The 12,913-nt window shown below is 36.2% G+C and overlaps 1 protein-coding gene and 1 non-coding gene across 2 annotated transcripts in view; one reads left to right on the top strand and one right to left on the bottom strand.

Moving 5' to 3' along the window:
* The window catches only part of NUP210L (nucleoporin 210 like), a 72,785-nt gene that overhangs the window by 26,987 nt on the left and 32,885 nt on the right, over positions 1–12,913 (top strand). Inside the window, exons 13-14 of the mRNA XM_057725206.1 lie at positions 3,126–3,347; positions 4,791–4,964. Of these exons, the coding sequence (XP_057581189.1) occupies positions 3,126–3,347; positions 4,791–4,964 (396 nt within the window). The remainder of the gene's footprint in view (positions 1–3,125; positions 3,348–4,790; positions 4,965–12,913) is intronic.
* LOC130842581 (U6 spliceosomal RNA) lies at positions 7,212–7,313 on the bottom strand. Its single transcript, XR_009050475.1, has one exon. It is a non-coding gene; the product is annotated as a U6 spliceosomal RNA (small nuclear RNA).

Genomic DNA, 12,913 nt, shown 5'->3' with positions numbered 1-12,913 from the left:
CTGTGGTCTCTACTAAAGATCAGTGATATTTGTGTTCTCTTTACTTACCACTCTCTTGTTTTTAGATCCATAGCTTCCTCATCAAATCTGAGTATCAGGGAGTTTGCACTCTCATGTTTCTGCCAAAGGAATATTTATAAGTTGTAACAGCAAGTTTTAGATATTCCCCTTTCTTTCTTCGTTTTTACTGAGGTGTAAAGAACGTTTGGTAAAGTACGATTATCTTAAGGTACCTTTTTTTTTTTTGGCTGTACCAGGTCTTAGTTGCGGGACCAGGATCTTTAGTGGAGGTATGCAAACTCTTTGTTGCAGCATGTGGGATCTAGTTCCCTGGCCAGGGATCGAACCCAGGCCCCCTGCATTGGGAGTGTGGAGTCTTAGCCACTGGACCACCAGGGAAATCCCTTAAGGTACTATTTGAATTTTCACATATGTGTGTATTTTTGTAACACCACCCTGAATAAAATATAGAATATTAGTATACTCTCTTTTGAAGAACTCTGAAAGAAAACCTTCCATACTAGGGAGGGAAATCAATCATCTTTTACCCTTTATACTTAGCAATTTTCAGCACAGTAGTCATTATTTTGGACCCCAGGATTGGTCCATTATAATTGGGATATTATGACAGGTGGAAGTTCAAAATAAAAGTAGCTAGGGACTTCCCCAGTGGTCGAGTGGGTAAGACTCCGTACTCCCAATGCAGGGGGCCTGGGTTCAATCTCTGGTCTGGGAACTAGATCCTGCATGCATGCCACAACTAGAAGTCTGCATGCGGCAACTGAAGATCCTGCATGCCGCAACGAAGATCCCACAAGCCACAACTAGGACCTGGAGCGGCCAAAATAAATAAATATTTTTTAAAAATAAAAACAACAAAAAATAAAAGTAGATAGAGCTTTGCATGCATTCTACATATTTTAGTCCTTCAAGAGCTAAAATTGATGCCTGCAAGCTCTTGCTGATACATACTGACAAATCCTGATTCAGTGCCTCTTGGGATGAGGAGGCATCCATAGGGAAAAATTTAGCATCAATGAAAGAAGCAAGGTAAGTTATTAATTTTAGAAAGATAACTTCATTAAAATTTACATTTTAAGTTGGCTTCATTGTACGTTGTGCAGCCTAAGTATTTTTTTTTTTTGGGGGGGGTACACCAAGTTCAATCATCTGTTTTTATACACATATCCCCGTATTCCCTCCCTTCCTTGACTCCCCCCCGCCTCGAGTCCCCCCCACCCTCCCTGCCCCAGTCCTCTAAGGCATCTTCCATCCTCGAGTTGGACTCTCTTTGTTATACAACAACTTCCCACTGACTATCTATTTTACAGTTGGTAGTATATATATGTCTGTGCTACTCTCTCGCTTCGTCTCAGCAGCCTAAGTATTAAACATATGGTTTGAACATATTTCATTCATTCTCTTAGTGGATGCAATCATCCTACTTGCCTAATTTAAGTGAAAGTGCTTGGCTGCAGCTTATGGTCATTTCATAGGGTTTTTTTAGTTTTATCAGTATCCTTACCCTAATTTTATATTTATTGAATGTCCCACAAATCAGATCTCCCCTGAATGAAAACTATCCTTAAAGGAAAGGAAATAAACTGATGATTTTCTTTTTCTACATAGTTCTTTAATAATATATGTTTTTCTTTAGCTGCTGAAAAATATATGTATGTTTTACTTCTCTTATCAATTTTATGTTTCAGTATATGGTATAGTTCTCAGTTTGTACCTTTATATATCAGTCCAATTCAGCTGATCTGATTAGTTTTGGACTATATACATCTAGGAAAAAGGAATAACTCTGGTATTGCTTTCTCAGAGAAGCCTTCCATGAAGCCTCTGACTAATTTAATTTCTTCTGTTTGAGGCTTGTTTGGCACTCTGTACTGTGCCTTTTGGTAACACTCATTATACTCTTTACCTACTGCAAATCTGTCTTTTCCAGACTATTAGCTCCACTGTGAGGCAGGACCTTATTTTGGCTTTCTATTACTATATCACCAGTGGGCCATCAATGAATACTTATTGAATTGAATTATGTTTACATTTTTAAGAGATTACTGCCATTAGACATAGGAATGTTTAATGTTAATAGTATTCAATTATAAATATTATTGACTAGTTCAGGGAATAACAACTAAAACATGATTTGCTTACATTTTTAGAATGATTGTTTCAACTCTATACTTCATTTTGTGACTTAGTCACTGTTGTAGACACTGTGTACCACACAACAATAACCTACACTTTGGGAATACTTCATTCCCCTAAAACCAGTTTCCTTATCTATAAGTAGGATAGAACTCCTCTGTATACTGGAGTGAATACTACCTGTCTTGACTACCTCTTCGGTGAGAGTTCTTTGAGAAGTAGATGAACTATGTAGATGTATTATTTTCATACTTTTAGGGCAGGATTTCTTCATTACTTTAGTAAAATATTCATTTAAAATTCTTATGCAATATGGTGACAGATGGTACCTAGACTTGTGGTGATCATTTTGCAATGTATACAAATATCAAATCATTATGTTACATACCGGAAATAAGTATAATGTTACATGTCAGTTATACTTCAGTTTTTTAAAAAGAGAAAAAAAATGTTTATGCAGTTATTTATTCAGTACCTTTTATGTGCACAACATGGTACCAAATCCCACTGAGGAAGAGAGATTCTTTTAAAAATGTGGGATATAAGATCCTCTTTTCTCTTAGGTTTACATAACTAGAGAGTGTAACAAGAATAATTACATGTATATATATGAAGATTTGACACATTTAAATAGCATTAGGGGATAAACAAGTATACAAAAAAGTATACAAATGAATGACAGAGGTAACCACTATAAGAGCTTAGAGGATGCAGAAGTGGTTGTAGTCTGGAATGATTACACATAAATTAATGGATAAGGTGACACATGAGTTAAGTTCAATGGTAGGTGGGATCTAAATTAGTACAGAGGTTGAGAAGCATTCCAAGTAAGAGTCATGACATATGTCTCCTAATTTGGGAGGTAAGCCTAATGTTATTTACATAATAGTCAGATAGACAGTTTTTCACTCTAGAAAATTGTTGAATTCTCTAACGAATCAGGGATTAATTTCTTTAAATGTCATCAGGCTCTAAACCCTGTGGAAGTGGCATTGGTGACATGGCACTCTGTGAAGGAAATGATATTTGAAGGGGGCCCTCGTCCATGGATCTTGGAGCCCTCACGATTCTTTTTGGAGCTGAGCATGGAGAAGACAGAGAAAATTAGAATAACACAAGTCCGGCTGCCAGCTAAGAGAAAACAGAATCAGTACATCTATCATGTCCTGTGCCTGGATTTAGGGGAACAAGTAGGAAAATGATCTTTTTCTAAACATTTCTTTTAGCAATAATACTCAAATCTTTTATACTTCTAGCCATTCCTTTTCAGATTCTAATGGATTTAATTTATGGACTAGATAGGAAAATTCTAATTATTGAGTGAAAGATTTTTTTTTAACATTACTGTCCTTTAAATGTACACCAAAGGTTTTGGTTTGCTCATCTGAGAATTCTAACAGTTTACTATCCACATGGTTCAAGATCTTTTTGTAGTAGGGAGCTTATTTCAATCATTTTATCACTATAATTAGTTTCCTGTTTCCTGTTGTCTAGACTAGAGCATATATAGTTTCCTACCTCCAAAGAATGTGAGGAAGGGAAATTTAAAGTGCCGTCTGGGACTTCCTAGGTGGCACAGTGAATAAGAATCCACCTGCCAATTTAGGGGGCATGGGTTCAATCCTTGGTCCAGGAAGATTCCACATGCCATGGAGCAACTAAGCCCGTGTGCCACAACTATTGAGCCTGTGCTCTAGAGCCCGTGAGCCACGACTATTAAGCCCGTGTGCCACAACTGCTAGAGCCCGTGCTCCGCAACAAGAGAAGCCACTGCAGTGAGGAGCCCGTGCGCTACAATGAAGAGTAGCCACCCACTCGCTGCAACTAGGGAAAGCCCATGTGCAGCAACGAAGACCCAATGCAGTCAATAAATAACTAAATAAATTTATTTAAAAAAATAAAATAAAGTGTCATCTATGGTTATCAATTTTGAAGAACCAGTTAGATCTGTGCTGATAACAGTAATTAGTATATTGCCCTTTATCAGTTACATTAGTTTTGATTATTTTTAGAGATAGTGATGGCTTTCTTCATAGCTGCACCCCACTTCTATCAAAACCAATAACAAAGGTTTTCAGTTTGACCAGGATTGAGAATTTAATGTATAACTATGAAGCACAGCCCAGCTAACCAGCCCCCAGGGAATCTGTGTATGACTTTAGCTCAGTAAGAACTATGCTATAATCAATTAAGCTTCATTTTAATATCTCTAGTGAACTCTACTGTATGTATGACGAGCTATTAGTAATTTCAAGCCTAATTACCCCCTTTTGAAGCTCTCTAACTTTTTTGTTTTCACATTCTCTTATTCATTAGTATTTCCACCAGAAATGAGTTGAAACACAAATTAGTTTTTCCATTTTTTGCCAACAAGTAACAAAAGATTTGGTGGAGGAAAAGACTGAAGTAATTGGTCAGTTAGATTTTTTTAATGTTCCCTTTGTTTCTATGATACCCTTGTTTCTCTTACCACAGACAATTAAGAACTATAGTGTCTTTAAGGGATTTGCCTGATTATAATGTCCAAAAGGGACTCTATACTGGAATTTGAATAATTCTAACACATTTAGATTGGCACAACTGACATCAAGTGTCTACCCACAATTATCTCTTGCCCTTGTGTTTTCTTAAAGATTCTGACATTCCAAATTGGAAACCACCCAGGTGTCCTGAACCCTAGTCCAGCTGTAGAGGTTGTACAGGTACGCTTCATATGTGCCCACCCTGCCAGCATGTCGGTAACTCCAGTATATAATGTGCCAGCTGGTGCCCAGCCCTGTCCTCTGCCACAGCACAACAAACAACTGGTAAGTACAGCATTTCCAACCAACTTGCACTTTGTCTTCCACGCTTTAAGATAAATGGTCTGAAATATAGCTTTTGTCTTATTACAGTTAAGGAAACTCTTTTACGTGTTATCCAATCTCTGCTAATGTCTGAGACATGGTAATTCAGTTGGGTTAGAATTGGCTATTCTTAGTGACACTTAGTGACTTTGCTTGTTGTACTTAGGTCCATAGTCAGCTTGTAATCATGGCAATAGGCAATCGAGAACTCTCTAAATAACTTCCAGATTGTTTTGCTAATATCCTTTCCTACTAAATCTTTTATCAGCATTATCAGTAACTTATAGAATTTACCTCTACTCCAAACCCACGTGAAGAGTGATGATAAGCAATAGCACAGCTGGAAGGTAGGTAACGGGGATGAGGAGTAAGTAAGAAATCTAACCTAGAAACTAGGACAAAAGACTATGCACTAAATGAGGTTAACTGTGATTCCAGACATGGGAGAATAGAAGTCATTTCTTAGCCTTTGCAGAACAGAACAATCCATTAATTATTCCCGTTTTACAGATGAAGAAACTGAGGACCTAGAAGTTGAGTAATTCTCCCAGGGTCATAAAGCTAGAAAGTAGCATTTTCTGTCTGACTTCAAAGCACGTTATTAACTTTTCTGCTATGCTGCCTTTTTATTATAAAAGAACATATGAGATTTTGCAGGTGAGGAACTCATTTTTTTTTTTTCAGAACCAAATTCAACATTAAATTCTATTATTTGAACTTTATAAATTATTCACTTTTTTAAAAAGCACTTGGAGCATAATAGAAGTTATTTCTATAATGGCATTGTCATTCAATATCTTTTTTTTCATTTGAAATCATTTAAATTTATAGAAAATTTCCAGGAAAAGTACAACTTTTTTCCTGGGACCATTTAAGAGTAAGGTTACAAACATGATTCTCCATACTTTAGCATTTATTTCTTTTTTTGTAATTGAGTATAATTCACACACCATAAAATTCACCTGTTTAAAAGTGTACAAGTAATACTGTAAATAAGCTCTACTTCAAAAAAGAAAAGTGTGCAAATCAAAGTTGTGCAACCATCACCACCATCTACCTTCAGAACATCTACCTTTTCCCAAAAAGAAACATGACACCAATTCGCATTTCCCTGTCCCCTAAACCCCTGAAAACCACTAATGTACTGTACTTTCTTTCTCAATGGATTTGCCTATTCTGGACACTTCATATAAATGGAATCATGCAATATATGGCATTTGTGCATAGCTTCTTGCATTTAGCATGTTTTTAAGATTTATCCAGGTTGTAACATGAATCACTACTGCGTTCTTTTTTTTTTTTATGGCTGAGTAATATTCTGTTCTATAGATATATTATATTTTGTTTGTGCATTTGTCAGTTGATAGGTATACGAGTAGTTCCCATTTTTTGGCTCTTATGAATCATGCCCAAATTTTTGTGTGAATATATTTTCAACTCTCTTCAGTATATATTTAGGAGTGGAAGTGCTAGGTCATATGGTAACTATGTTTAGCCTTTTGAAGAACTTCCAGCTGTTTTCCAAAGTGGCTACTTCATTTTACATTTCCATTACCAAAGTATGAGAATTACAATTTCTCCACGTTTGCCAATACTTGTTATTGTTTGTCATTTTGATTATGTCCTTCCTTGTGTGTGAGAAGTGGTATCTCATGTGGTTTTGATTTCCATTTCTCAATGACTAATGACATTGTGCACCTTTCCATGTGCTTATTGGCCATTTGTGTATCTTCTTTGGAGAATGTCTATTCTGATCTTGTGGGTTGTTCATCTTTTTATTATCGAGTTGTACAAGTTCTTTGTGTATCCTATGTACAAGTCTTTTTGAGATATGTGATTTGCAAAAATTTTCTTCCATCTTGTGGGTTGTCTTTCACTTCCTTTTTTGTTTGTTTTGCATCTTTTAATTGAAGTATATTTGATTTACAGTGTTGTGGTTAATTACTGCCCTTCATACAGCAAGTGACTCAATTACACATATCTACACATTCTTTTTAAAAAAAGATTTATTGGGCATGTATATGCATTCTTTTTCATATTCTTTTCCATTAAGGTTTATCACAGGATATTGAATATAGTTCCCTGTACTATACAGTAGGACCTTGTTGTTTATCCATTCTATATATACCAGTTTGCATCTGCTAATCCCAAACTCCCAATCTATCCATCTCCCACCTCTCCCCCAGCCTTGGCAACCACCTGTCTATTAAAAATATGGTTCGTGAATTTGCATGTCATCCTTATGCAAGGGCCATGCTAATCTTCTCTGTATCATTCCAATTTTAGTATACGTGCTGCTGAAGTAAGTACTTTCACTTTCTTGATGCTGTATTTTGAAGCACAAAAGGTTTTATTTAATGATGTCCAAATTCACAAATTTTGCTGTTGTTTTTGTTTGTATTTTTGATGTCATATCTAAGAAACTATTGTCTAATCCAAGGGCATGAATATTTATGCTTTTGACGTCTCCTAAGAGTTTTGTAGTTTTAGTCCTTACGTTTAGGCCTCTGATCCACTTTGAGTTTGTGTTTTTCTTTAATAAATTTTATTTATTTATTCATTTATTTATTTGCATGGGCTTTCTGTAGTTGCAGAGAGCGGGGGCTACTCTTCGTGCATGAGCTTCTCATTGCCATGGCTTCTCTTGTTGTGGAGCACAGGCTCTAGGCGAGCAGGCTTCAGTAGTTGCGGCACATGGGCTCAGTAGTTGTGGCTCATGGGCTTTAGAGCACAGGCTCAGTAGTTGTAGCACACGGGCTTAGTTGCTCCGGATCCTCCCAGAAAGGGCTTAAACCCATGTCCCCTGCATTAGCAGGTGGATTTGTAACCACTGTGCCACCAAGGAAGCCATTTTGAGTTTATTTTTGTGTATGGTGTGAAATTGGACTCCAACTTCATTCTTTTGCATGTGGATATCCAGTTGATCCAGCACTGTTTATTAAAAAGATTATTCTTTCTTGTTTGAATCATCTTGGCACTCTTGTTGAAAATCTATTAACCATAAGTTAATATAGTTAATATTAACTGGGATCTCAAAACGCTTTGACTAATCTATATGTCCGTCCTTATGCCAGTACCATACTATCTTAATTATTGTAGCTTTGTGGTAAGTTTTAAAATTGGGAAGTATGTGTCCTCCAACTCTGTTCTTTTTCAAGATTGTTTTGGCTATTCTGAGTCCCTTGCATTTGCATGTGAATTTTAGGATTACTTTGTCAGTTTCTGTAAAGAAACTAGCAGGGGTTTTGATAGGAATTTCATTGACTCTGTAGATTCATTTGGAGAGTATTGCCATCTTAACAATATTGTCTTCTGACTGATGAATGTGAGATATCTTTCCATTTATTTAGGGTGTCTTTAATTTCGTTCAACAGTTTTTGTAGTTTAGAGTATACAATTCTTGCACACCTTTTATTAGATTTATTCCTAAATATTTTATTCTTTTTGATGCTATCATAAAGGGAATTATTTATTTCCTTTTCAGATTGTTTGTTGCTAGTGTATAGAAATACGGCTGAGTTTTGCATGTTAATCTTGCATCTTGCAACACTGCTGAACTCATTTATTAGATCGGATAGTCTTTTAGTGGATTCCTTAGGGTTTTCTATACACAAGACCATGTCATCTGAAAATAGAGACAGTCATACTTCTCCCTTTCCAATCTGGATGCCTTCATTTTGTCTTCTTGCCTAGAAGCCCTGGCTAGAACGCCCAGCACAATGTTCAGCAAAAGTGGCAAGGACAGATATTCTGTCTCATACCTGATCTTAGGGGCAAAGCTTCCAGTCTGTAACTATTTTTTTTTAATGTTATTTACTTATTTATTTATTTATTCAGCTGCATCAGATCTTGTGGCACATGGACTCTTTGTTGAGGCATGCAGGCTTCTCTCTAGTCATGGTGCTTGGGCCCTTGAGTGCACAGGCTCTAGAGCCGGAGCACCACAGCTGCTGTGGCGCACAGGCTTAGTTGCCCCATGACACGTGGGATCCCAGCTCCCTGACCAGGGATTGAACCCAAGTCCCCTGCCTTGGAAGGTGGATTCTTAACCACTGGACCACCAGGGAAGTCCCAATCTATAACTATTAAGTATGATATTGAATGTGAATTTTTCATAGATACCCTGTATAGGTTGAGGAAGTTTAGTTTGTGAAATATTTTTATCACCAAAGAGTTTCACATTTTGTTAAATATTCTTTCTATGTATGTTGAGATGATTGTGTGTTTTTTTCCTTTATTCTATTAATATGATGTGTTACATTGATTGATTTTCATGTGTTGAACCAAGCTTGCATTCCTGGGATAAACTCCAAATGTTCATAATGTATAAACCTTTTTATATACTCCTGGATTCAGTTTGCTAGTATTTGGTTGAGGATTTTTGCATCTATATTCATAAGAGATTTTGAAGATAGTTTTTGTTTGTTTTTGGCTTTTTGGCTGTGTTGGGTCTTCACTGCTGTATGCAGGCCTTCTCTAGTTGCATGAGTGGGGGCTTCTCTTGTTGCAGAGCATGAGCTTGAGTCATGCCAGCTGCAGTAGCTGTGGCACATGGGCTCAGTAGCTGTGGTTCGCGGGCTCTAGAGCACAGGCTCAGTAGTGATCGCACACGGGCTTAGTTGCTCTGCAGCACATTGGATCTTCCCAGACCAGGGATCAAACCCATGTCTCCTGCATTGACAGGCGAATTCTTAACCACTGCACCACCAGAGAAGTCCCCATAAGAGGTTTTGATCTGTAGTTTTATTTTCTTGTGGTGTCTTTGGTTTGGTATCAAAGTAATACTGGCCTCATAGAATGAGCTGGGAAGTATTCACTCTTCTATTTTTTGGAAGAGTTTGTGAAGAATTGGTATTCATTACTCTTTAAACATTTGGTAGAATTCACCAGTGAAACCATCTGGGCCTAAGATTTTTGTTGTGGGATGTTGTGTTGTTTTGTTAATTACTTATTCAATGTCTTCACTTGTTATAGATCTAGTCAGATTTTTTATTTCTTATTGAGTCCGTTTTAGTTGCTTGTAGATTTTGAATTTTCCTTTTTCGTTTAGATTATCTAATTTTTAGGCATACATTATTCAGAGAAATCCCTTATAGTCCTTTTTATTTTTATATGGATAGTACTAATGTCCACCCCTTTCATTCTTGATTTTAGCAAATTGAGTCTTCTCACTTTTTTTTTCCAGGTTATTTTAAAGATTTTTAAAGAACCAACTTTTGGTTTGGTTGATTTTCTCTATTATTTTTCTATTTTCTATTTCACTTATTTTTACTCTAATCCTTATTATTTCCTTCTTTCTGCCTGAGTTTAGTTTCCTCATATTTTCTAGTTTCTTAAGGTGTAAGTTTAGATTATTGATTTGAGATCTTTCTTTCCCTCTTCCTTTTTTTTTTCTTCCTCAGCTGCCGCTCGCAGCTTGCGGGGTTTTAGTTTCCTAACCAGGGATTGAACCCAGGCCCTCAGCAGTGAAAGCGCCAAGTCTTAACCATTGGACCACCAGGGAATTCCCAAGATCTTTCTTCTTTTTAAATAAATTTCCCTCTAAGTACTGCTTTCACTTAATCTCATAAATTTTGGTATGCTGTGTTTTGTTTTCATTGTCTCAAAATATTTTCTAATTTACTTTGTGATTTCTTCTTTGACCCATTGCTTATTTAGGAGTAAGTTGTTTAATTTTCACACATTTGTGAATAACATGTTTCCTTCTGTTACTGACTTCTAATTCCATTGTGGTTGGAGAACATACTTTATGATTTAAATTCTTTTGAATTTATATATAAATTTATATGGATTATATATACTTTATTTATAAATTTTATTTAGACTTGTTTTGTAGCTGAAGATATGTTTTATCTTGGATAATGTTCCATGTGCACTTGAAGAGAGTATATTCTGCTGTTGTTGGGTGAGGTGCTCTGTAGATGTCTGTTAGGTCTAGTTGGTTTATACTATTATTCAAGTCTTCTGTTTCCCTGTTGATCTTTTGTCTAGTTGTTCTATACATTATTGAGAGTGGGGTATTGAAGTCTTCAACTGTTATTATTGAATTGTCTATTTCTCCCTTCAAGTCTGTCAGTTTTGCTTCATGTATTTTGGGGCTCTCTTGTTAGGTGCATATACATTTATAATTGTTATATCTTTTTGATAGATTGATTTTTTGCAATGCCATAATGCAATTCTGACAATGACCATCTGGAGTTAGGTCAGACAGTTGTAAGGGTATAGTCTCCAACAAGACTGCCCTCACTTCAAAAGCCAGGCACAAGTGGAGGAGTCCATAGGCCACTCGCACTTGTGACCAACTGGCTACAATTTGGGGGACTTCCACAACCACTTCAGTTTGATAATTTGTTAGAGTGATTCACAGTTATAGTTTTGTTATACAGGATACAAAACAGGATTATCAAAACAAAGAGACATATAGGAAGAAGTCTGAAAGGGTCCCAGATGTGGAGCTTCTGTGTCCTCCACCCAAGGAATCAAGTTTGGGTGGGAACACATCAGGTGGAACAGATTGATGTGTTTACTACCAGGAAGAAGCTCCTCTGAGTTTTGGTGTCCAGAACTTTTATGGGGGTTTAGTACGTAAACATGATTGATTAAATCATTGATCACATGCTTAAATTAGCCCCCGTCCCTTTCCTGGAGGTCAGGTTGGTATCACCTGGCTCAAAGCCCCATCACTATAATCACATGGTTGGTTTTTCTGGCATGATCAGCCCCCATCCTGAGTCATCTTATAAGTATAAACTCAAGTGTGATCCAAGGGGTCCATCATGAATAACAGATACACTCCTGTCACTCAGGAAATTCCAAGGGCTTAGGGTTACTTCTCAGAAACTGGGGACAAAGACCAGCCAATTTCTTTATTATACAACATCCTTTTATCATTATAAAATGTCTTTCTTTGTCTCTAGTAACACTTTTTGTGTCAAAGTCTGTTTTGTCTGATATTAATGTAACCATTGTAGCTCTCTTTTGGTTACTGTTTGTATGGTATATCTTTTTTTTTTTTCATCCTTGTACTTTGAATCCATTTGTGTTAGAATCTAAAATGTGTCTTAAAAAATAAATAAAAAAGTAAATAAATAAAGTGTGTGTCTTGTAGACAGCATACAGTTGGATCATGTTTTTGTAATACATTCTGCTAATCTCTGCCTTTTGATTGGAGTGTGTAATCTATTTACATTTAATATAATTACAATAAGGTTGGATTTATGCTACCATTTTACTATTTATCTTATGCCTTTTTTGTTCCTCTATTCCTCCATTTCTTCCTTTTTTTGTGTTAAATAGATATTTTATAGTACATCATTTAAATTCTCTTGTCCTTTCTTTTACCATATTATTTTAAGTTATTTTGTTAGTTTTTGCCCTAGGGATTACAATTAACATCTTAACTTTAACAAACTAGTTTGGAATAATACCAACTTAATTTCAATAATGTATAAACCCTTTGCTTCTGTAAAGCCCTATTTCCTTTCCCTTCCTTTGAGCTGTTATTGTCATATATCTTTATATATGCATGCTCATCAGATTCATAATTATTGCTTATGTGTTTGTATTTTAAATGATATAATAAATAATTATAAGCAAAAATATATATGTACTGTTCTTTATTTTTGCCTATATAGTTATCTTTACTAGACTATTTCTTCATGGGGATTCAAGTTACTGTCTAGTGACCTTTCATTTCAGCCTGAAGGACCCCCTTTGAGTATTTCTTTTTTTTTTTATAAATTTATTTATTTATTTATTTTATTGGCTGTGTTGGGTCTTCGTTGCAGCACACGGGCTTTCTCTAGTTGTGGCAAGCGGGGGCTACTCTTCATTGTGGTGCGCAGGCTTCTCATTGCCGTGGCTTCTCTTGTTGTAGAGCACGGGCTCTAGGTGCGTGGGCTTCAGTAGTT

Source organism: Hippopotamus amphibius, chromosome 1, assembly GCF_030028045.1.
Source record: "Hippopotamus amphibius kiboko isolate mHipAmp2 chromosome 1, mHipAmp2.hap2, whole genome shotgun sequence".
In the NCBI taxonomy this organism is placed as follows: Eukaryota; Metazoa; Chordata; class Mammalia; order Artiodactyla; family Hippopotamidae; genus Hippopotamus; species Hippopotamus amphibius.
The sequence above is the reverse complement of the archived record's forward strand: the minus strand, read 5'-3'. Positions and strand labels throughout refer to the sequence as shown.